This window comes from Hypomesus transpacificus, unplaced genomic scaffold, assembly GCF_021917145.1.
Source record: "Hypomesus transpacificus isolate Combined female unplaced genomic scaffold, fHypTra1 scaffold_107, whole genome shotgun sequence".
NCBI classification, from domain to species: Eukaryota; Metazoa; Chordata; class Actinopteri; order Osmeriformes; family Osmeridae; genus Hypomesus; species Hypomesus transpacificus.
Window position 1 is genome coordinate 144952 of NW_025813698.1, and position 15049 is coordinate 160000.

General features: G+C 45.8%; 1 protein-coding gene across 3 annotated transcripts in view; it reads left to right on the forward strand.

Moving 5' to 3' along the window:
- Nucleotides 1-15049, forward strand: part of rabgap1l (RAB GTPase activating protein 1-like) — a 72924-nt gene that overhangs the window by 8927 nt on the left and 48948 nt on the right. For all 3 annotated transcript variants that reach the window (XM_047050289.1, XM_047050291.1, XM_047050290.1), the window contains exons 9-13: nt 372-474; nt 2433-2599; nt 4476-4602; nt 9472-9565; nt 9710-9860. In XM_047050289.1, coding sequence (XP_046906245.1) covers nt 372-474; nt 2433-2599; nt 4476-4602; nt 9472-9565; nt 9710-9860 — 642 coding nt within the window. The remainder of the gene's footprint in view (nt 1-371; nt 475-2432; nt 2600-4475; nt 4603-9471; nt 9566-9709; nt 9861-15049) is intronic.

The window sequence follows — 15049 nt, forward strand, 5'->3', positions numbered from 1 at the left end:
ATGTATTTATGACATTTGTAAAGATATTAATGAAGATAGATGGATGGATGGACAGAAAGATAGATAATTGGACAGGTAAATAGATAGATAGATAGAGAGATTTACATTTTAGTCATTTAGCAGACGCTCTTGTCCAGAGCGACTTAAAGTAAGTACAGGGACATTCCCCCGAGGCAAGTAGGGTGAAGTGCCTTGCCCAAGGACACAACGTCATATGGCACACTCGAACCAACAACCTTCTGATTAATAGCCCGACTCCCTAACCGCTCAGCCATCTGACCCCCCCAGATAGATAGATAGATAGGTATTTAATTCGTTCCTTGGGGGAGAGTGTGTGTGTTAAGTGGTGTGGTGTGCTGGTTGGTGTGTAGGAGTCCATGGGGAAGAGCTCTGATGGGAGGTCCTACATGATCACTGGAGTGTGGGACCCCAACATTGCAGCCTTCCAGGCGCTCAACGAGGACACGCCTAAAGGTAAGGCCCAGCATTCAACTCTGACAGGTTACTTTAGAATCAATACTGTTACCATCAAATAGATATAGATATAGAAGGAGTAAATAAATTTGCTTTCAGCTCTTTCCAGTTGCTGTCCAGGGATGAAAATGAGAGAACCTTTGGAAAATATAATGTCAGGTGTTTGAGTGTGTCAAGTCATTTGCAACCAAAGACCATGACACAATAGCCGAGACTCCAGCCTGCAGTGGTCACCAATCGCATGTTAGCGAGTGCAGGGCAGTTTGAAACAACAGTATTTGTCTGTGAAGGTCTTGTGTTGTATTAATACATTTAAATCCGGTGCAGCCCAATCCACATCAGGACATCCCCATAGTCCTTGTGTGTATATCTTGGCGGCATGCTAATATATCCTTGGCTCCTTTGGTGGGACAAAGGTGAATGTGATGCAGGGCAGATTACAGGGTGATGGATGGAGGAAGGCTCTGGAGATTCTATCCTTTGCCTGTTAAAGGGTAAATGTGTGGATCTTGGAGAATTGCTAATATATTTTCCGTAATAAAAACACAAGACGGCAATATTTCATAACCAGGATACAGGCAGGATGTGCAATAATCCAACAACAAAAAAAAAACTATTGGAGTTCTTAAAAGGCCATTAAAATAAATTGAATGCTCAAAATGATTGTTGTTGTTGAGATTCATGTTTCTCCACATTGTGTACACTGCAGTACAGGCATTTTAGAGAGTGGTGCTAGGGCAGAACCTCACCTCAATGAACTCATTATATCAAGGAAATTAGAAAGCCAGGCAAGTTGCTGACTCTAAGTCATGAGAGTTTGACTTGAGACTGTATGGCAGGTTGTCAAACCCACCTATCTTAGGGGAGTTAGGTGGTCTGAGCCACAAGCCACTCCAGCACACAGAACCACTCTAAGGGTGGATTCTGAAGAAATAGGCCTGGAGGTGGGGGCATTGATAACTGACTGGTATATGGCTGCAAGCAGCCAAAAAGAAGAATGATTGTCCAATAAAATAAACATATCATCATATTATTTCTCCTCTTCTTTAAAGCACTTCCCTGTTACAACATAGATATTTGCAGATTGACATACCTCCTACCCTCAGAATAGATTTGAGTAAATTGGTGTTAAATTGTAACATCTACAGATCTAGATGAGGCCTTCTGTAGTTTTTCTAGTTTTCCCTAGACTCATTTCTCAATAACGTCACTGACACTCTTTCAAGACATGACATAGAACTATCCTCTACCAACTAAAGTTTGAGAGGATCTTGTTTTATGGAACATCCTTCCAAACCAACATTTTACGCTTGACTCTATCGTAATTGGAATCTATTTTAGGCGATTTCTTACAGGGGCGGTGTATTTTCTTTTTCAAGTTAATTAAAATAATAAAACCCTCTGAGTGTGAAAGAGGTTACTTGCCTCTGTAGCACGTTTGTTAGATTGCTATCTGTTCTTGTTTTCCTCTCCTTCTATCATTGTGTTCCCAGTTGGTGAATCTGCAAGATTAGTCAGCCTGAATCACTTTTCTTTTGTACATTACATTTAATGGCAAAATCTGGTCTATACTACAAACTATTTTGTCTAGATTTGAGTTATCTTCTTAGTTTATCTTTGTCAATACTGTACTTCTCACAACTCCTCCTTTTGAGTAAATCTCAGGGAAATACGTAGCAGTGATGGCACAAAAAATGCTTCTAGAGAAACCTTGTTGTATGGTGTAATGAATTACAAATCAAACAAACCACAAACGCAACATGCAAATTCAACCGTTCTGCACACTGACATGGTGTGTCAACCCACAACAGTCACTTGGACTTGAGTGGGTGACACAATGTATGTTTTGATGTCCCTGTTGGCACTACAAACACCAACACTAAATCACCAAACCCTGTCCGCACACCCTTTCTGACAGGGTCTCACCCCCATCACCATGTGTGCTCTTGTGATTTCAGATAAGCAGGTGTACATGACTGTGGCGGTGGACCTGGTGGTGACTGAGGTAGTGGAACCGGTTCGCTTCCTGCTGGAGACCCTGGTGAGGGTCTACCCTGCCAACGAACGCTTCTGGTACTTCAGCCGGAAGGCCTTCAGCGAGACTTTCTACCTCAAACTCAAACAGGTACTGTACGTGAACTCCGCCCGAGTTATTCTTTATGCGGTAGCTGCAACTGACCCCTTACTTGAAGACACGAGATGGTCGAGGTGTTTCTCTGCGACGAACATCCGTTTTTCGATTCGTTTGTCTCTCTGAGCTGAACCAGCCATCGACACACCTCAAAGACGGCTCTCTCCTGAAACAAAGACACCAGACACTTCCACTGCATCCTTGTCAACATGACCACGCCCAAAACACTCGACTCCGTGCATGACCAAGCAGAAGTCCTGTTGTTAAAATATGCGAGGGTCAGGAGTCAAAGAGGAATCGATGACTTTGCACGCGGATACAGGGGCCCCCAGACAAGTCATTTCCCCAGGTGCTTCAAAAGCAAAAGCAAGGCTTGAGCAGGAAGGTTCTCTTCGCTATCCTCTCTATGGTAAAAAAAAAAAAAGGCAAATCTCCTTTGCATGCTCTTGGGGACCCCACCAAGCAGCAAACCGTCGGCTTTGTATCATCGGGAGCTAATAAGAGTCTACATCTCATTATCACGCGATAGCAATTAGCGTCGGTGCCTGAATCGCAGCCTGATTGCCTCTCTAGTTATCTCATCAGCACCAGGAAGAATGCCTGCGCTGTGGTTAAAAGCTAATTAAAAGATAATATGGTCTTGTTTGCAGCAGATTCGAATCTGACGTCCGTATTATTTTATTCTTATTTGTGACTTCCAGGCCCTCTCATTAGGGCGGGAGGAATGGGTTCTAATCATAGCCGGCTGCTTCGCAGAACTGAACTGAAACCGGGAATGGAAAGCGTTTGGTGATTGCATTAAAACCATATCAAACGTTCAACGTTTCCATTATTCTGTTTGCGTGACTTTAGTCTTTAGGCTGCAATACACTTTGTTTCCACTCTATTCATATGACTGGGGACACATTTAAGAGATTCGGGGAATATGTCTTACTAATTTGTATATAATTTTTATTTTATTTTGTATTTTAACAAAAAATCTGAAGACTGAACTGCTAAGAGGAGACTAATGTCATCCTGACACACGCAGGTCGTTGAGAGTTTTAGCCAGCCATTTACCGGCTTGATGGAAGATTCTCACACTAAGCTGTTAACTCCCCATGTAGCCTTGGTGTAGATCCCTTGGCTGGTGGAGGCCCGGTGCACAAGTCAAGTGCAACTGCCAAGTCAACACAGGGACAGACGTGCCAACAGGACTACAAACTGGAGTTATGACAAATCTGCTAATTTTAGAAGAGACCTGCGTAGCTATGCCGAGACACTGACTCTGACCGTGCCTGCGGACCACGGCGTGCATCCCCCCCCCAGACACGGCACCTCGCTCCTGGGGAGTGTCTCCCTGTGAACCCCATTACCAGACACTCTCTCTCCCCTTGCGGTCTCTCCTTCTCTTTCTCTCTCCTTCTCCAGCTCTCTCTCTCTCTCCTTCTTTCTCTCCCCCTCTCTCGCTCTGTCTGCCAATTCTTCATTTAATTTCCTCCTGTACGTGTAATTATATTTTTCCTGCTCCCCCCAGGGCAGTGGCAAAGGTGATGCTAACTTTGGGATTGGCTTTCAAAGGTTTCAAAGCTCTAAACATATTGAGGTTGCAGAAGGGGGCCCCCATTGCGACACTGCCGGCTCTAAGCTGATGCTATTTTCAATTTTGGGGAAAAAATATTGTCCTTGAGCCATTGTGGATAATAGCTTTACTTTATGTTCGATCCTAGTTTTACACACAGGTCTATTGCAAACTACTTGTGCGCTTTTGGAGTGTGTTTTAGAATGAAATATTGAATCGAATATTAAATTAGTGTTCTTCTCTGTGGTGTTTGATGGTGCTTGGTATCTAACATATGAGGATGATCAGATTTTGATTGTGTGTGTGCAGGGCTGTGAGAAGGGCAGTCAGGGAGACGCCGTGTTCGAGGTGGTGAGCCTGCAGAGAGAGACGGAGAGGGCCACCGGAGGACGAGGGAGACTGGCCTCCCCAACTGAGGAAGAGGAGCCAGAGGAAGGTATGGATCTGTCTCTCTGTCTCCCTCTCTGACACTCTCTCTCTCTCTCTTTCTCTCTCTTTCTGTCTCTCTCTCTGTCGCTCTCTCTCTCTCTCTTTCTGTCGCTCTCTCTCTCTCTCTTTCTGTCTCTCTCTCTCTGTCTCTCTCTCTCTCTCTCTCTGTCTCTCTCTCTCTCTGTCTCTCTGACACTCTCTCTCTCTCTTTCTGTCTCTCTCTCCTCTGTTGTTTTCTGCCCCAGTTTCCTCCACTTCAGCCTTCAGTCTGCTTTTTAGCTTATAAAAACCTGTCACCATTATCCTTCTTTTTTCCCCTGCGTCTCACACTTCCTCCGCTCATCCTCTCCGCCTTTCCCCCTTTACCTGCACACCTCCATCTACCTTGCCACGTGTGTGCTGCACAAGTCTGCTGCCCTTTACCTGTCTAACTCCCAAGGTCACGTCTAGAGCTCTCTTCCCCCAGGTCAATCCCTTTTTGTTTCACTCACGCATGTGAGAACTGATGCCTGATGCTTAATTGAAAATGTGCTCCATTTTCCGTTTTTCTGAAAATGTTCTGTTTCAGTAAAAAAACTAAAGAATAGCTTGGCGTATTTGATTGCCTTCAAGGAATGTGTAGAAGTGTCAAAAATACAGATTGCTTTGGCACAAATAGCTTGTTGGGAACAAATATTATTAATGTATATGTTTTTTTTTCAACCATTGTTCTTCTTTGGTAGTGGTAAGGTCATGCAAATGAGGGAATCTGTACACATACCCCTCCCCCCTCGCAAATGAAGTGCTATCAACATGTAGGCGTTCTTCACATTTTCTTCAGAGACACCTCTCCTCCCCCCCCTCCAAACGCTCCTTTCTATTTGCCTGCTATGAATCAACTGTGAAGTTTAATTTAGTTTGGCCCCCCTGGAGAAGGAACCCTGGCAAGCATGTGTGTGTGCATTTTGTGTAGAGGGGGGGAGGGTGTGTGTGTGTGTGTTTGTGCACGTGTGCACAAGTTGATGACTGGTGTGGACACGTATTGTGTTGATCGCCAAAGTGTGGCTGTTTTGTGGTTGGGTGAACGTGCTGTGAAACCATGGCTACATGGGCCAAATGTGTGTGTTACCTGACTGTGTGTGTTTTTGCGGTGTGTGTGTCTGTGTGTGTGTGTCAACAGCGGGGAAGGTGTTTCTTTTCGTACGGCCAGGACAGGGACTGTGAATCCCAGGGGCTTTGCAGGCTCAGTGAATTCACTGGACCACAGTCCAATCTGGTTAAGTGGGGTTGGCTTGCTGTTGGAGGACCTCAGCATGACGCCACCTGGTGCCTACCCTGTCCTGCTCCCGGCACCAACTCTGCTCACTAACCCAGTTTAGTAACAGCCCTGGTCAGTCTGCCATTTACAATGGCTCCGTCAATAATTCTGAAAAAACAAAACACTTTTTTGTTCTAATAATCATAACTCTAAACCATTTTACCCCTTCTTTTTTGTTGTTGTATGTTTCGATAGGTACATAACTATCGTAGACACACATCTAACACCTGTCGGTAAAAGAACACCGTTAGAGGTTATCAGTAAGAACATTCTTTTTTTTATTTTTATTTTTTTATTTTTTTTTTACTGTCAATAAGGGGGGCCTTCAGCTTTAGGAAACTGGCAAAACACAAGAAACACCATGAGCAGTCCAGAAACACCCGCTCCTCTCCCACAGTGTAAACATGGGCCCCTCGTCCATATGAGCCCTGCCAGAGGAGAGCTTACCTCAGCAAGGCACAGCCCCTTCCATGACACCATCATCAGGGTGTAGGCTGCTGAACTGTAAGCAGGACAGTGATCTTTGACTGAGTCCCCAATGTCATCGACTGGAGGGCTAAAATGACTTTTCTGTTCATTTGTTTTGGTTGAGCTATTTATTTGGTTATTTTAAATATGATAGTTGACTCGAGAAATAAGAATCATCATTCCAATGACCAGTCAACAACACGCAATTAAGCGTTCAGACGCCGACTATGCAGAAGGTTTTCATTTCCTTGCATGGCGATCGTTTCAATCGAGCGATGAAGAGGGAGCTCCTTATCGCGAACACATTTCATCTTAAAAAAGGAGCCAAAAGTGGAGTCGTCTCATAAGTTGGAGGTGGAGAAGATGTCCGCCCACACCTGCTCGATCGCTGCGGTCGCCCTGGCAAAGACCCCGGCTTCCTTCAAGGACCCTGGAGGCTGTCTTGTTAAAACGCGCCGTGGCAATGGTCCTCTGCCAGGGACGAGAAGGCATTCACAGGCATTTCTAAAGAATCCACTGCTTCGCTCCAACTGTCAGAGAAGCTGTGTGAAAAGAGAGGCTTTCATGGCATGTAGCTGGAGGTCAGCTTCATTGTCAATAGCCCTGAATGGTTTCCCAGTGTGAGAGCTGCAGTCCCCCCCCCCCCCCCCCCCCCCCCCCCCCCCACTTGCCATCTTCACAGTGATCAGTTGAGTATCTGCCACTATTGTCTTCCTGGTTCAGAAATGTGTGTTTTCTCGACTTTCTTTTCACCCCTTCTTGCGAGGATACATGAAGAATCATCTTATCCGCATGACAGAAAAGCTGGGTGAAATAAAGAGAGGAGACTTGCTGATTTCTCTATCAACATTTACGCCCCCCCCCCCCCCACACACACACACACACACACACATACACACACGCATGCTCGCAGTACAACCATGTTAAAAACGGATTTGGTGTGCGTACGTGTGTTTGTGTGTGTGTGTGTGTGGGAGCTTTTACACCCTCTCTCCCATTGTACACCTAAAATGAACCACGGCAATTCTCCAGAGTGGTCGAGCCAGGCACCAAAAATATGATAACCACAATACATAAAAGCCGAGAGACGACTCCATCCAGAATGAGTTACCCTGCTCTTCAGATAAAAAGGCTACTGGAACCATGGTAATGACCTTTGTGTATGTCGCGGTTCACACACGCACGCACGCACTCACATTCTTTTTATTACCTTGAGAAGCAGCTTGGCGCTCGGGCGCCGCCATGTCACGCTTCTCAGCCACGTGCCGTAGCCAATCACAGCCCCCTTTTCTCCCAGGAAAGCCAAGGGCCTCCGTCTACCACTTGAGTTTGACAAGGTCTGTGTGAGCCCCATTGTATGGCCTACATAGTCCTACCAGAGTCATTTGTCGCATTAAGCAGTGGCCCTGCCGCATAGAGAATGACTGACGCGCCGAGCTGTGTTTGGTGTTCCACAGATGCAATGACACTAGAAATAGTGTGAAAAGAGAACTTTGATTGCTTTCTTATAAATATGCTTTCTGGGGAAAAAAAATGTAAATGGAAAAACTGACTGGGATGTAAATGTATTTTACAAGGTGGCCGTGTTGTCTATAAAGACTGTGTTCTATCCATGCTGATGAAGTTGTACATTGTGGCGGCTGTTCGAGACAGTTACTGTGTTTTTATTGTTTATCTGTGTCAGAGCGTTGTCTGAAGAACAAAAAGAAAAAGAAAAGAAAAGCATGGAAATGGATTTGAGAGCCGGTTGCACCGTGAGATGTATAATGTATCTAGGTGCCTCAGCATGGTTTTTTAGCTGTGTGCATGGTTATTGATGTTATACTCGGTGACGCATCACTGCGACCCCGCAGGACTCCCTGTTCCCCGCCACCCACCGCGCGTGGAGTGGAAGCGCTAGGTCAGCCTCACTCTTCATCACACTCAGCCGTGTCAGACGCTATGTTGCGGATCCAGACGCAGAGTTCAGCCACTCACTGAGGGAAATGTGTGTGTGTGTGTGTGTGCGTGTGTGCACGCCTTTGTGTGCCCCGGTGTTGTGCGTACGTGTGTGGGTACTCCAACATGAGAGCGTGCAGCAGCTGCACGGCCAATCACAGCCCTGTGGAGGCTCGCCACATTCCGTCTTCAAGTGGCACAAAGCTGATTGTGTATTGTGTTTAATCAGTTGAGGAGCCATTTTGGAATTAGAAATCTGTGCGCGCGGTGAAATAATGACAAGCTATCTATCGCTTCCGTGGTCGTTGCTGATCTGCCGTGTCAGTGAGTCTGTCCCTGTAGCGTGTTCATGTGGATCCAACTGTTGTTCTCTCTCAGTTGTTTTTCTCTCTTGCTCCCCAAACCTTGCTTTTCCCAGGAAGACAGATACTAGGTATCCCAAAAGATTACAAACTCATTTTGATCTAACTATTTAAGGTAAAAAAATAAAATAAAAAGAAAGAATGTTTGAAACGATTTAGTATGAGTGAGAATTTTACAACTGTGCACCAAATACATACTTGTACAAACACTCAACTCATCCTTGGCGTTGACGTTAGTCAACACATAGTTAACGTCTTTTTGGTTTAAAATGGTTGTTGTCATCTCCCACCTCAAAATGGTTGTCATCAGTTTATTTCCTCCAGGAACACAATGACACTTATTGAGGGACTTGTTGCACTTGTTGGCTAGTTGTAACTGACTTAACTACTTGGACTCACTGTGAATTATATTATTGTTGCTTGCTTTCCTCCAGGTACACTCAAGCACCTTAGAGGATCATGTTGTTTAATTGTAATTGGTTTAACTACATGCTCTTAAGGTTTTACCCATTGGCACTTATTTGCTTTTCACAATGTAGCTTATGCTTCATGTTTTGGCTGCCTGCAATGTTTTTGGGGGGCTATCTCGCTGTTTATGATCATCGACCTATGCACTTTTGGTAAAGCTCTTTCTTGTAAGTCGCTTTGGATAAAAGCGTCTGCTAAATGAATAAATGGTCAAGTAAATCTGATATCTCAATTTACTGTGGGAGAGATTCTGTGGTGTTTCACTGTATTGTTGGATTCAACTATGACCTCCCTTCCTGTATGACGTTCTACAGATGTGTAACCTATGATGTATTTCCTGCAGATAGTGACAGTGAGATCTCCAGTGGCACGGGGAACGTGTCCAAGGATTGCCCGGAGAAGATCCTGGAGTCCTGGGGTGGAATCCTCAACAGATGGTGAGTCTCTCAGACCACCGCACACATGGCTGAAGTTGACCAGTTGGTGAAAGAGCTACTTTGTTCATGTTTGATTAGCCTACACCAGCCTGTTTTACTTTTGATTCCGATCCATATATTGAACTCAACTTGTGTGTGTGCCAGGCATGGGAACCTGTCGGCGAGGCCTAAAGGTCTGTCGGTGCTGGTGAGGCCCGGGGTCCCGGAGGCCCTGAGAGCAGAGGTCTGGCAGCTGCTCTCCGGCTGTCACAGTGACCAGGCACTGCTGGAGCACTACCGCATACTCATCACCAAGGTAGGCTGGCGACACGGAAGTCTCTCTCTCTCTCTCTCTCTCTCTTTCCATTACCCTTCCCTTATATACACGCGCACACACACACACAGCCTGTGTTCGCTCGACACCCAACAGACACACTCAAACACACCCTTTCTCTCTTTTGCACGGCAGTGAATTGGGGTTTTGTTATATTCTCTCAAACAAACGTGGAATAACACGGCATACACCAAAACCCGGGACGTATGTCGATTGTTCAGTGCAGCTACGGTTTTTTCGTCTCAACACCTGCCGAGCATTTCGCTGTGTGTGTGTGTTGGTGTTTGCATCATGGCGTGTGACCTCCTTGTCCACATCTCACCGTCCTCGTCTCTGCGAGGGGCTGTGTGAAGACCAGGCAGGAGCCGGAGAAGCGGAGAAAACCTCCACATCTCCAGGGCATTAAAAATGTCACTGTGAATATACAGTACCCTTCAGAGCTATGGACTAACCCTCAGCTACCTCCCTCCCCCTCCCACATCAAACTCACAATCCAACTCCACTGGCTCGTTGTCAAGTCTTAAAGTACAATGGGGTCGGGGGGGAGGCAGGGTGGACCACAATGCTTCATGGTGAAATATAACGGCATGTTTCGAGATATGGCCATTTGCATCAGGTGATGATATGGGGAGGTTAACAAGATGAAGCTCCCAAGGTTTTATGGGTAATACAATACCCATTCCCCATGGAGAAAGTGGCTTGAAATACAACGCGGCAATCAATAAGCAGAGAAAGAAAGATTGGTGAAAGATGGAGCGGGTGTGTGAGTGTGGGGGTGGCTGGAGAGAGGGGGGGGGGGGGGGGGTGCAGATGGCGAAGGGGTGGGTGTGTGGGGGGTGGAAATGGACCTATAAACAAAAGGTTGCAGCTGGAGGGAAATAAATAGGCAAAGTCACGTAATGAAAGAATGAAACAGGAGAGAGAGGCCACTGGTGTCTTACTCCTTGTGTGTTTATATTGTGCCCACCTCCCACCCTCGCCTGGTGGTGTATATTTCCCTCCCTGCCACGCTTCTGTAACCCACGGTCTATTTCATTCTTCTCTTTGTCTCCCTCCCCCCCCCTCTCTTTTTCCTCTTTCTTTTCCTCCACACTCTCCCTTTCTCCTCTATCTCTCCTTCCTCTCTCTCTCTCTCCACGTCTTTCTCCTTTTCTTTCCACTGCCTCCCACAGAGGCAGAAAATAGCAGCAGTCCAGATGAGTTGCTAAATATACCTCCACCCCCCCCCCCCCCCCCCCCCCCACCCCCCTTACGTAAGTTCAGGTTGTGTGACATGGAGAACAGAGCTCACACGCTCATTTAAATACCTTGAATGGGCCTCGCCCCTCCTCATGGAAAATACTGACATTGACAGACGGACGGACGTTGACATTGATAGACGTTGACGTTGATGGACTCGCTCGCTCATTTAAATACCGTGAATGGGCCCCGCCCCTCCTCATGGACAGGCTGGTATCGAGAGACGGATCGTCCGTGCTCTGATAATAACTGCTAGGGGATGGGAGAGATGCACACGGCCAGAGGACTGTGGGGTACCGCACAATGTCAGCATTATTAATGGCTCTTGTCTCCCCTCAATGATGACTCTAATGCTGATTGAATCCTAAGTAATTGGGCCGTAGGCGGATATGGGAGGGAGGATGGGGGAGGGGTTTGGGGAGGGATCGGTGTCATAAATTGGAGCACATTTCACACTGCTTGCTCCTTGACGCTGACACGCATTTGGATAATAATTTGTGGCACTCGAGACACAGGGTTTGGGGTCGTACGGCTAAGACAGGAGGGTAGAGGTGTGTGTGTGTGTGTGTGTGTGTGTGTGTGTGTGTGTGTGTGTGTGTGTGTGGGATCAAGTCATTGGTGGAGCTCTAGCAGCGTGTGTGTCGTGTCGTCTGGGGAGTACAGCCGTCCTTCAGGGTATCAGACATGTTACTGCTGCGTTGCGTCTGGCTGTCGCCCGATCAGATGGGACACCCAGCCACCGGCTTCCCTCCCAAACACAACAACCCGGGAGGAGAAGCAATCAGGACGGATGGCCTGGCCCGGCGCGTGGTCGTCACCTCCAAACAAACCACTCTCACATGATTTATTGATCGAGACAATTACATAGTATTGAAAAGCAGCGGCTAAATACACAGGCGAGGAAGAGAGAGGGGATGAGGAGGAGGAGGGTGGGAGACGCAGGACAGGAAATAGAGGGGACCTTGAGGATCTAACTAAACGCAATAATACCTGCTAAATGGTTTGTCTTTTATCTGTATTATGCCTTAAGTTGTGGAGCTGCCCCTATCCTTTCTTTCATTCAAATAGTAGCAACAGGAATTGTTATATTTTCCAGGAGGACCAGATAAGTTGGGCATTTTGTCCGTAGGCCAATAACAATTATTTGGATCATTTTGTCGGTCATAACATTGTCATTAAGAAAACTGCCGATTTAGAGCAAAAACTGAGTTGTTGTTCTTCATTCTCGCTTTATAATATTTTAAGGGCCATTAAAACGCTGCAGAGCTCCAAATAGAAGTGATATTATAACTCTGCTGGCGTTTGAGGCATGAAGCGGTATTATGTTGAATATAACTACTTTCCACGTGTGCGCGTGGCTTTGCCGCAAGGAAGGTGTGAAACTGACATTTTCACAACCTTTCCCTCTCCCCAGAGAGTGTTCTGCCAAAAGGTGTGCTGTTGTTGAACCGTGGCTTTAAAAAGCCCTGCAGCCTATGTCTGGAGTGCTCCCCCACAAGAACAATTTCACTGTAAAACCAACAATAAACTTACGGTTCCTCTGGCTGAATGAATCGAAAGCCATAGAGAGGTTTGATTGCTCCAATTGGAGCTGTAAGTGTACAGCCGTAAGTGCGCTCAGTTACAGTATACTGTAGCCCTATATACGAAATTAAAGGTCACAGATGTAGTATTGCTTTTCCTTGAATGAGGATTGATTTTAACTCTAAGCTACTCAGAATCATTATTTCCTACCGTAGGGTTAAGAGTCCCTTTCTCCTGTTCTTCCCTCGGAAACAAACTGAAACAGCCTGTACTTTTGTGACAAGTTTTGTCTAAACTGAGGCAGTGGTTTGGTTATGTTGGGAATAGAATCTTCATTTTTAGTTGTCTGAAAAAGCTGCAATTCTCTCACCTGAGCTTTGTCTTTCTCTCTCTCTTCCTCCCCCCTTCTCTCTCTCCCTCCCTTTCTCTCTCCCTCTTCCTCCCCCCTTCTCTCTCTCCCTCCCTTTCTCTCTCCCTCTTCCTCCCCCCTTCTCTCTCGTCCTCCCTTTCTCTTTCTTTTTCCATCTCTCTTTCTCTCCCTCCCTTTTTATCTCTCTCTCCCCCCCACTCTCTCTCTGGCTGATAATGAACTCCATTTGAGTCTTTATGAAGCATGTAATTAAATCTTAGATGAGGGGGATCTTTTTTTTCTTTTTTTCCCTTTTTCTCTCACCTCTCCAATGGTGCTTTACATTTTGATGTACCGCCATGTGTGGGACCTGCTCCTGCTTCGCAGTGGCATTTAGTGATAGCCCGCAATCAAAGGTAGCATCAGCATCATAGACTCAGGGAAGAATTAATAAGGCGCCCACACATGATAACCCACATACTGCGAAGGACAATGTACATGGGATAAGCTGCCATGGAAACATGCTTGGATTTATTGAGTGCTCTCTCTGTCTCTCTCTCTCTCTCTCTCTCTCTCTCTCTCTCTCTCTCTCTCTCTCTCTCTCTCTCTCTCTCTCTCTCTCTCTCTCTCACTCACTCAGTCACTCTCAGCTTAGTGATGCCTCCTGTGCCAATTCTGCCTGTTGTCTCACCATTTTTTACTTGAGGCGCTTGTGTGACACTCAGCGATATCTGCATAATTATAATTTTTTGCTGTGTGCGTAAGTGCTATGTCGGTACAACTTTGTAGCGCATGGCAAAAAGGTAGAAGAACAGTGTTGATTCTGTGGCTGGTAACACAGATTCATCCAAATTCCTTCTTGTTTAGAACAGGTTATTGTTTGACTAGTTGTTGGTTCAGACATGGCAAGGTGCTAATTTGCCATATTTGTCATTGATCTAGGTGATCTGCCACTCAGTCATATTAACTAGGTAATTAAAATCTAATTAGGTGCAGTCCTTAATTTCAATGAATTACAGAGTGCTTCAACCTGTTCAGGCTCATCATCATGTGATGTAGGTGTAATCGGGGAATCCAGTGGGATGAATCACCTGTAGTTTCCTCATGCGCTCCTGTTTTCTCTGTCCCAGTTGTCTTCTCCAGATCATACGTAACCCCTTTTTCATACTACGCTTCTGCATCGAAAACGCCTTCAGGGCTTTATATGAGAGTGTGTCACTCACAATCCACCCCCTTCCCAACCCTTACCCTGCCCTTTAGTCTTTAGGCCAGCTGCAGTGCTCCACCACAGGCCCCTCTGCCACACACACACACACACACACTCATAATGTACTCCTTTTAACAGGCCCCACTCCAAGCCCTATACATGAACCTTTTAACGCAGCCAATCACTGTCCTTGACTCAACTGAGCCATTCACTCAGCTCAGTGGGATGCATTAGCATTGCGCACCACGTTGCAGTTTCTGTACCCTCCATGGACAATCAATATCTTGGGGGGTAAAAAACCAAATGTATTTGATTTGGTTTTCTCCTACTTAGAGGAAAAGGGAAAGGAGAAAGTCACGTTATTTGAAATTCCTCCCAGTGAGCAGCTTTAATGTCTGACAATAAGCGTGTGAGTGTGTGTCTACTGTGTCCTGTGGCCCCAGAGACGTTTCTGCTGACACAGAAATGACAGTTGAGATTATGGAGAGACACCCAAAAGCCAGGTTTACTGGTTGTGTGTGTGAGGACCGCATCAGAACAGTTCTGTCTCTATATCTCTTGATCTCTCTTAGCCTACAGTGCAAGGTTCAGTTCAACTCTGAACACAACAAACTTGCACTGAATTATTAAAATATGCTAATATATATTGTAATTTATATCATTACATTACAGTAGACAAATTACCAAAATCTTGTAGTTTTGCCACCAATGAATGCTTTTACAAAATGCTGTCAGTTTGTAGACTGACAACAAGTGTACTTTCATTTTAACCACAGTTAACATTCCTGCATCACCGTCAAACAAATATATTGCCAAACCTGGTGTGTTATCAGGTCATACTTAAGCACAATA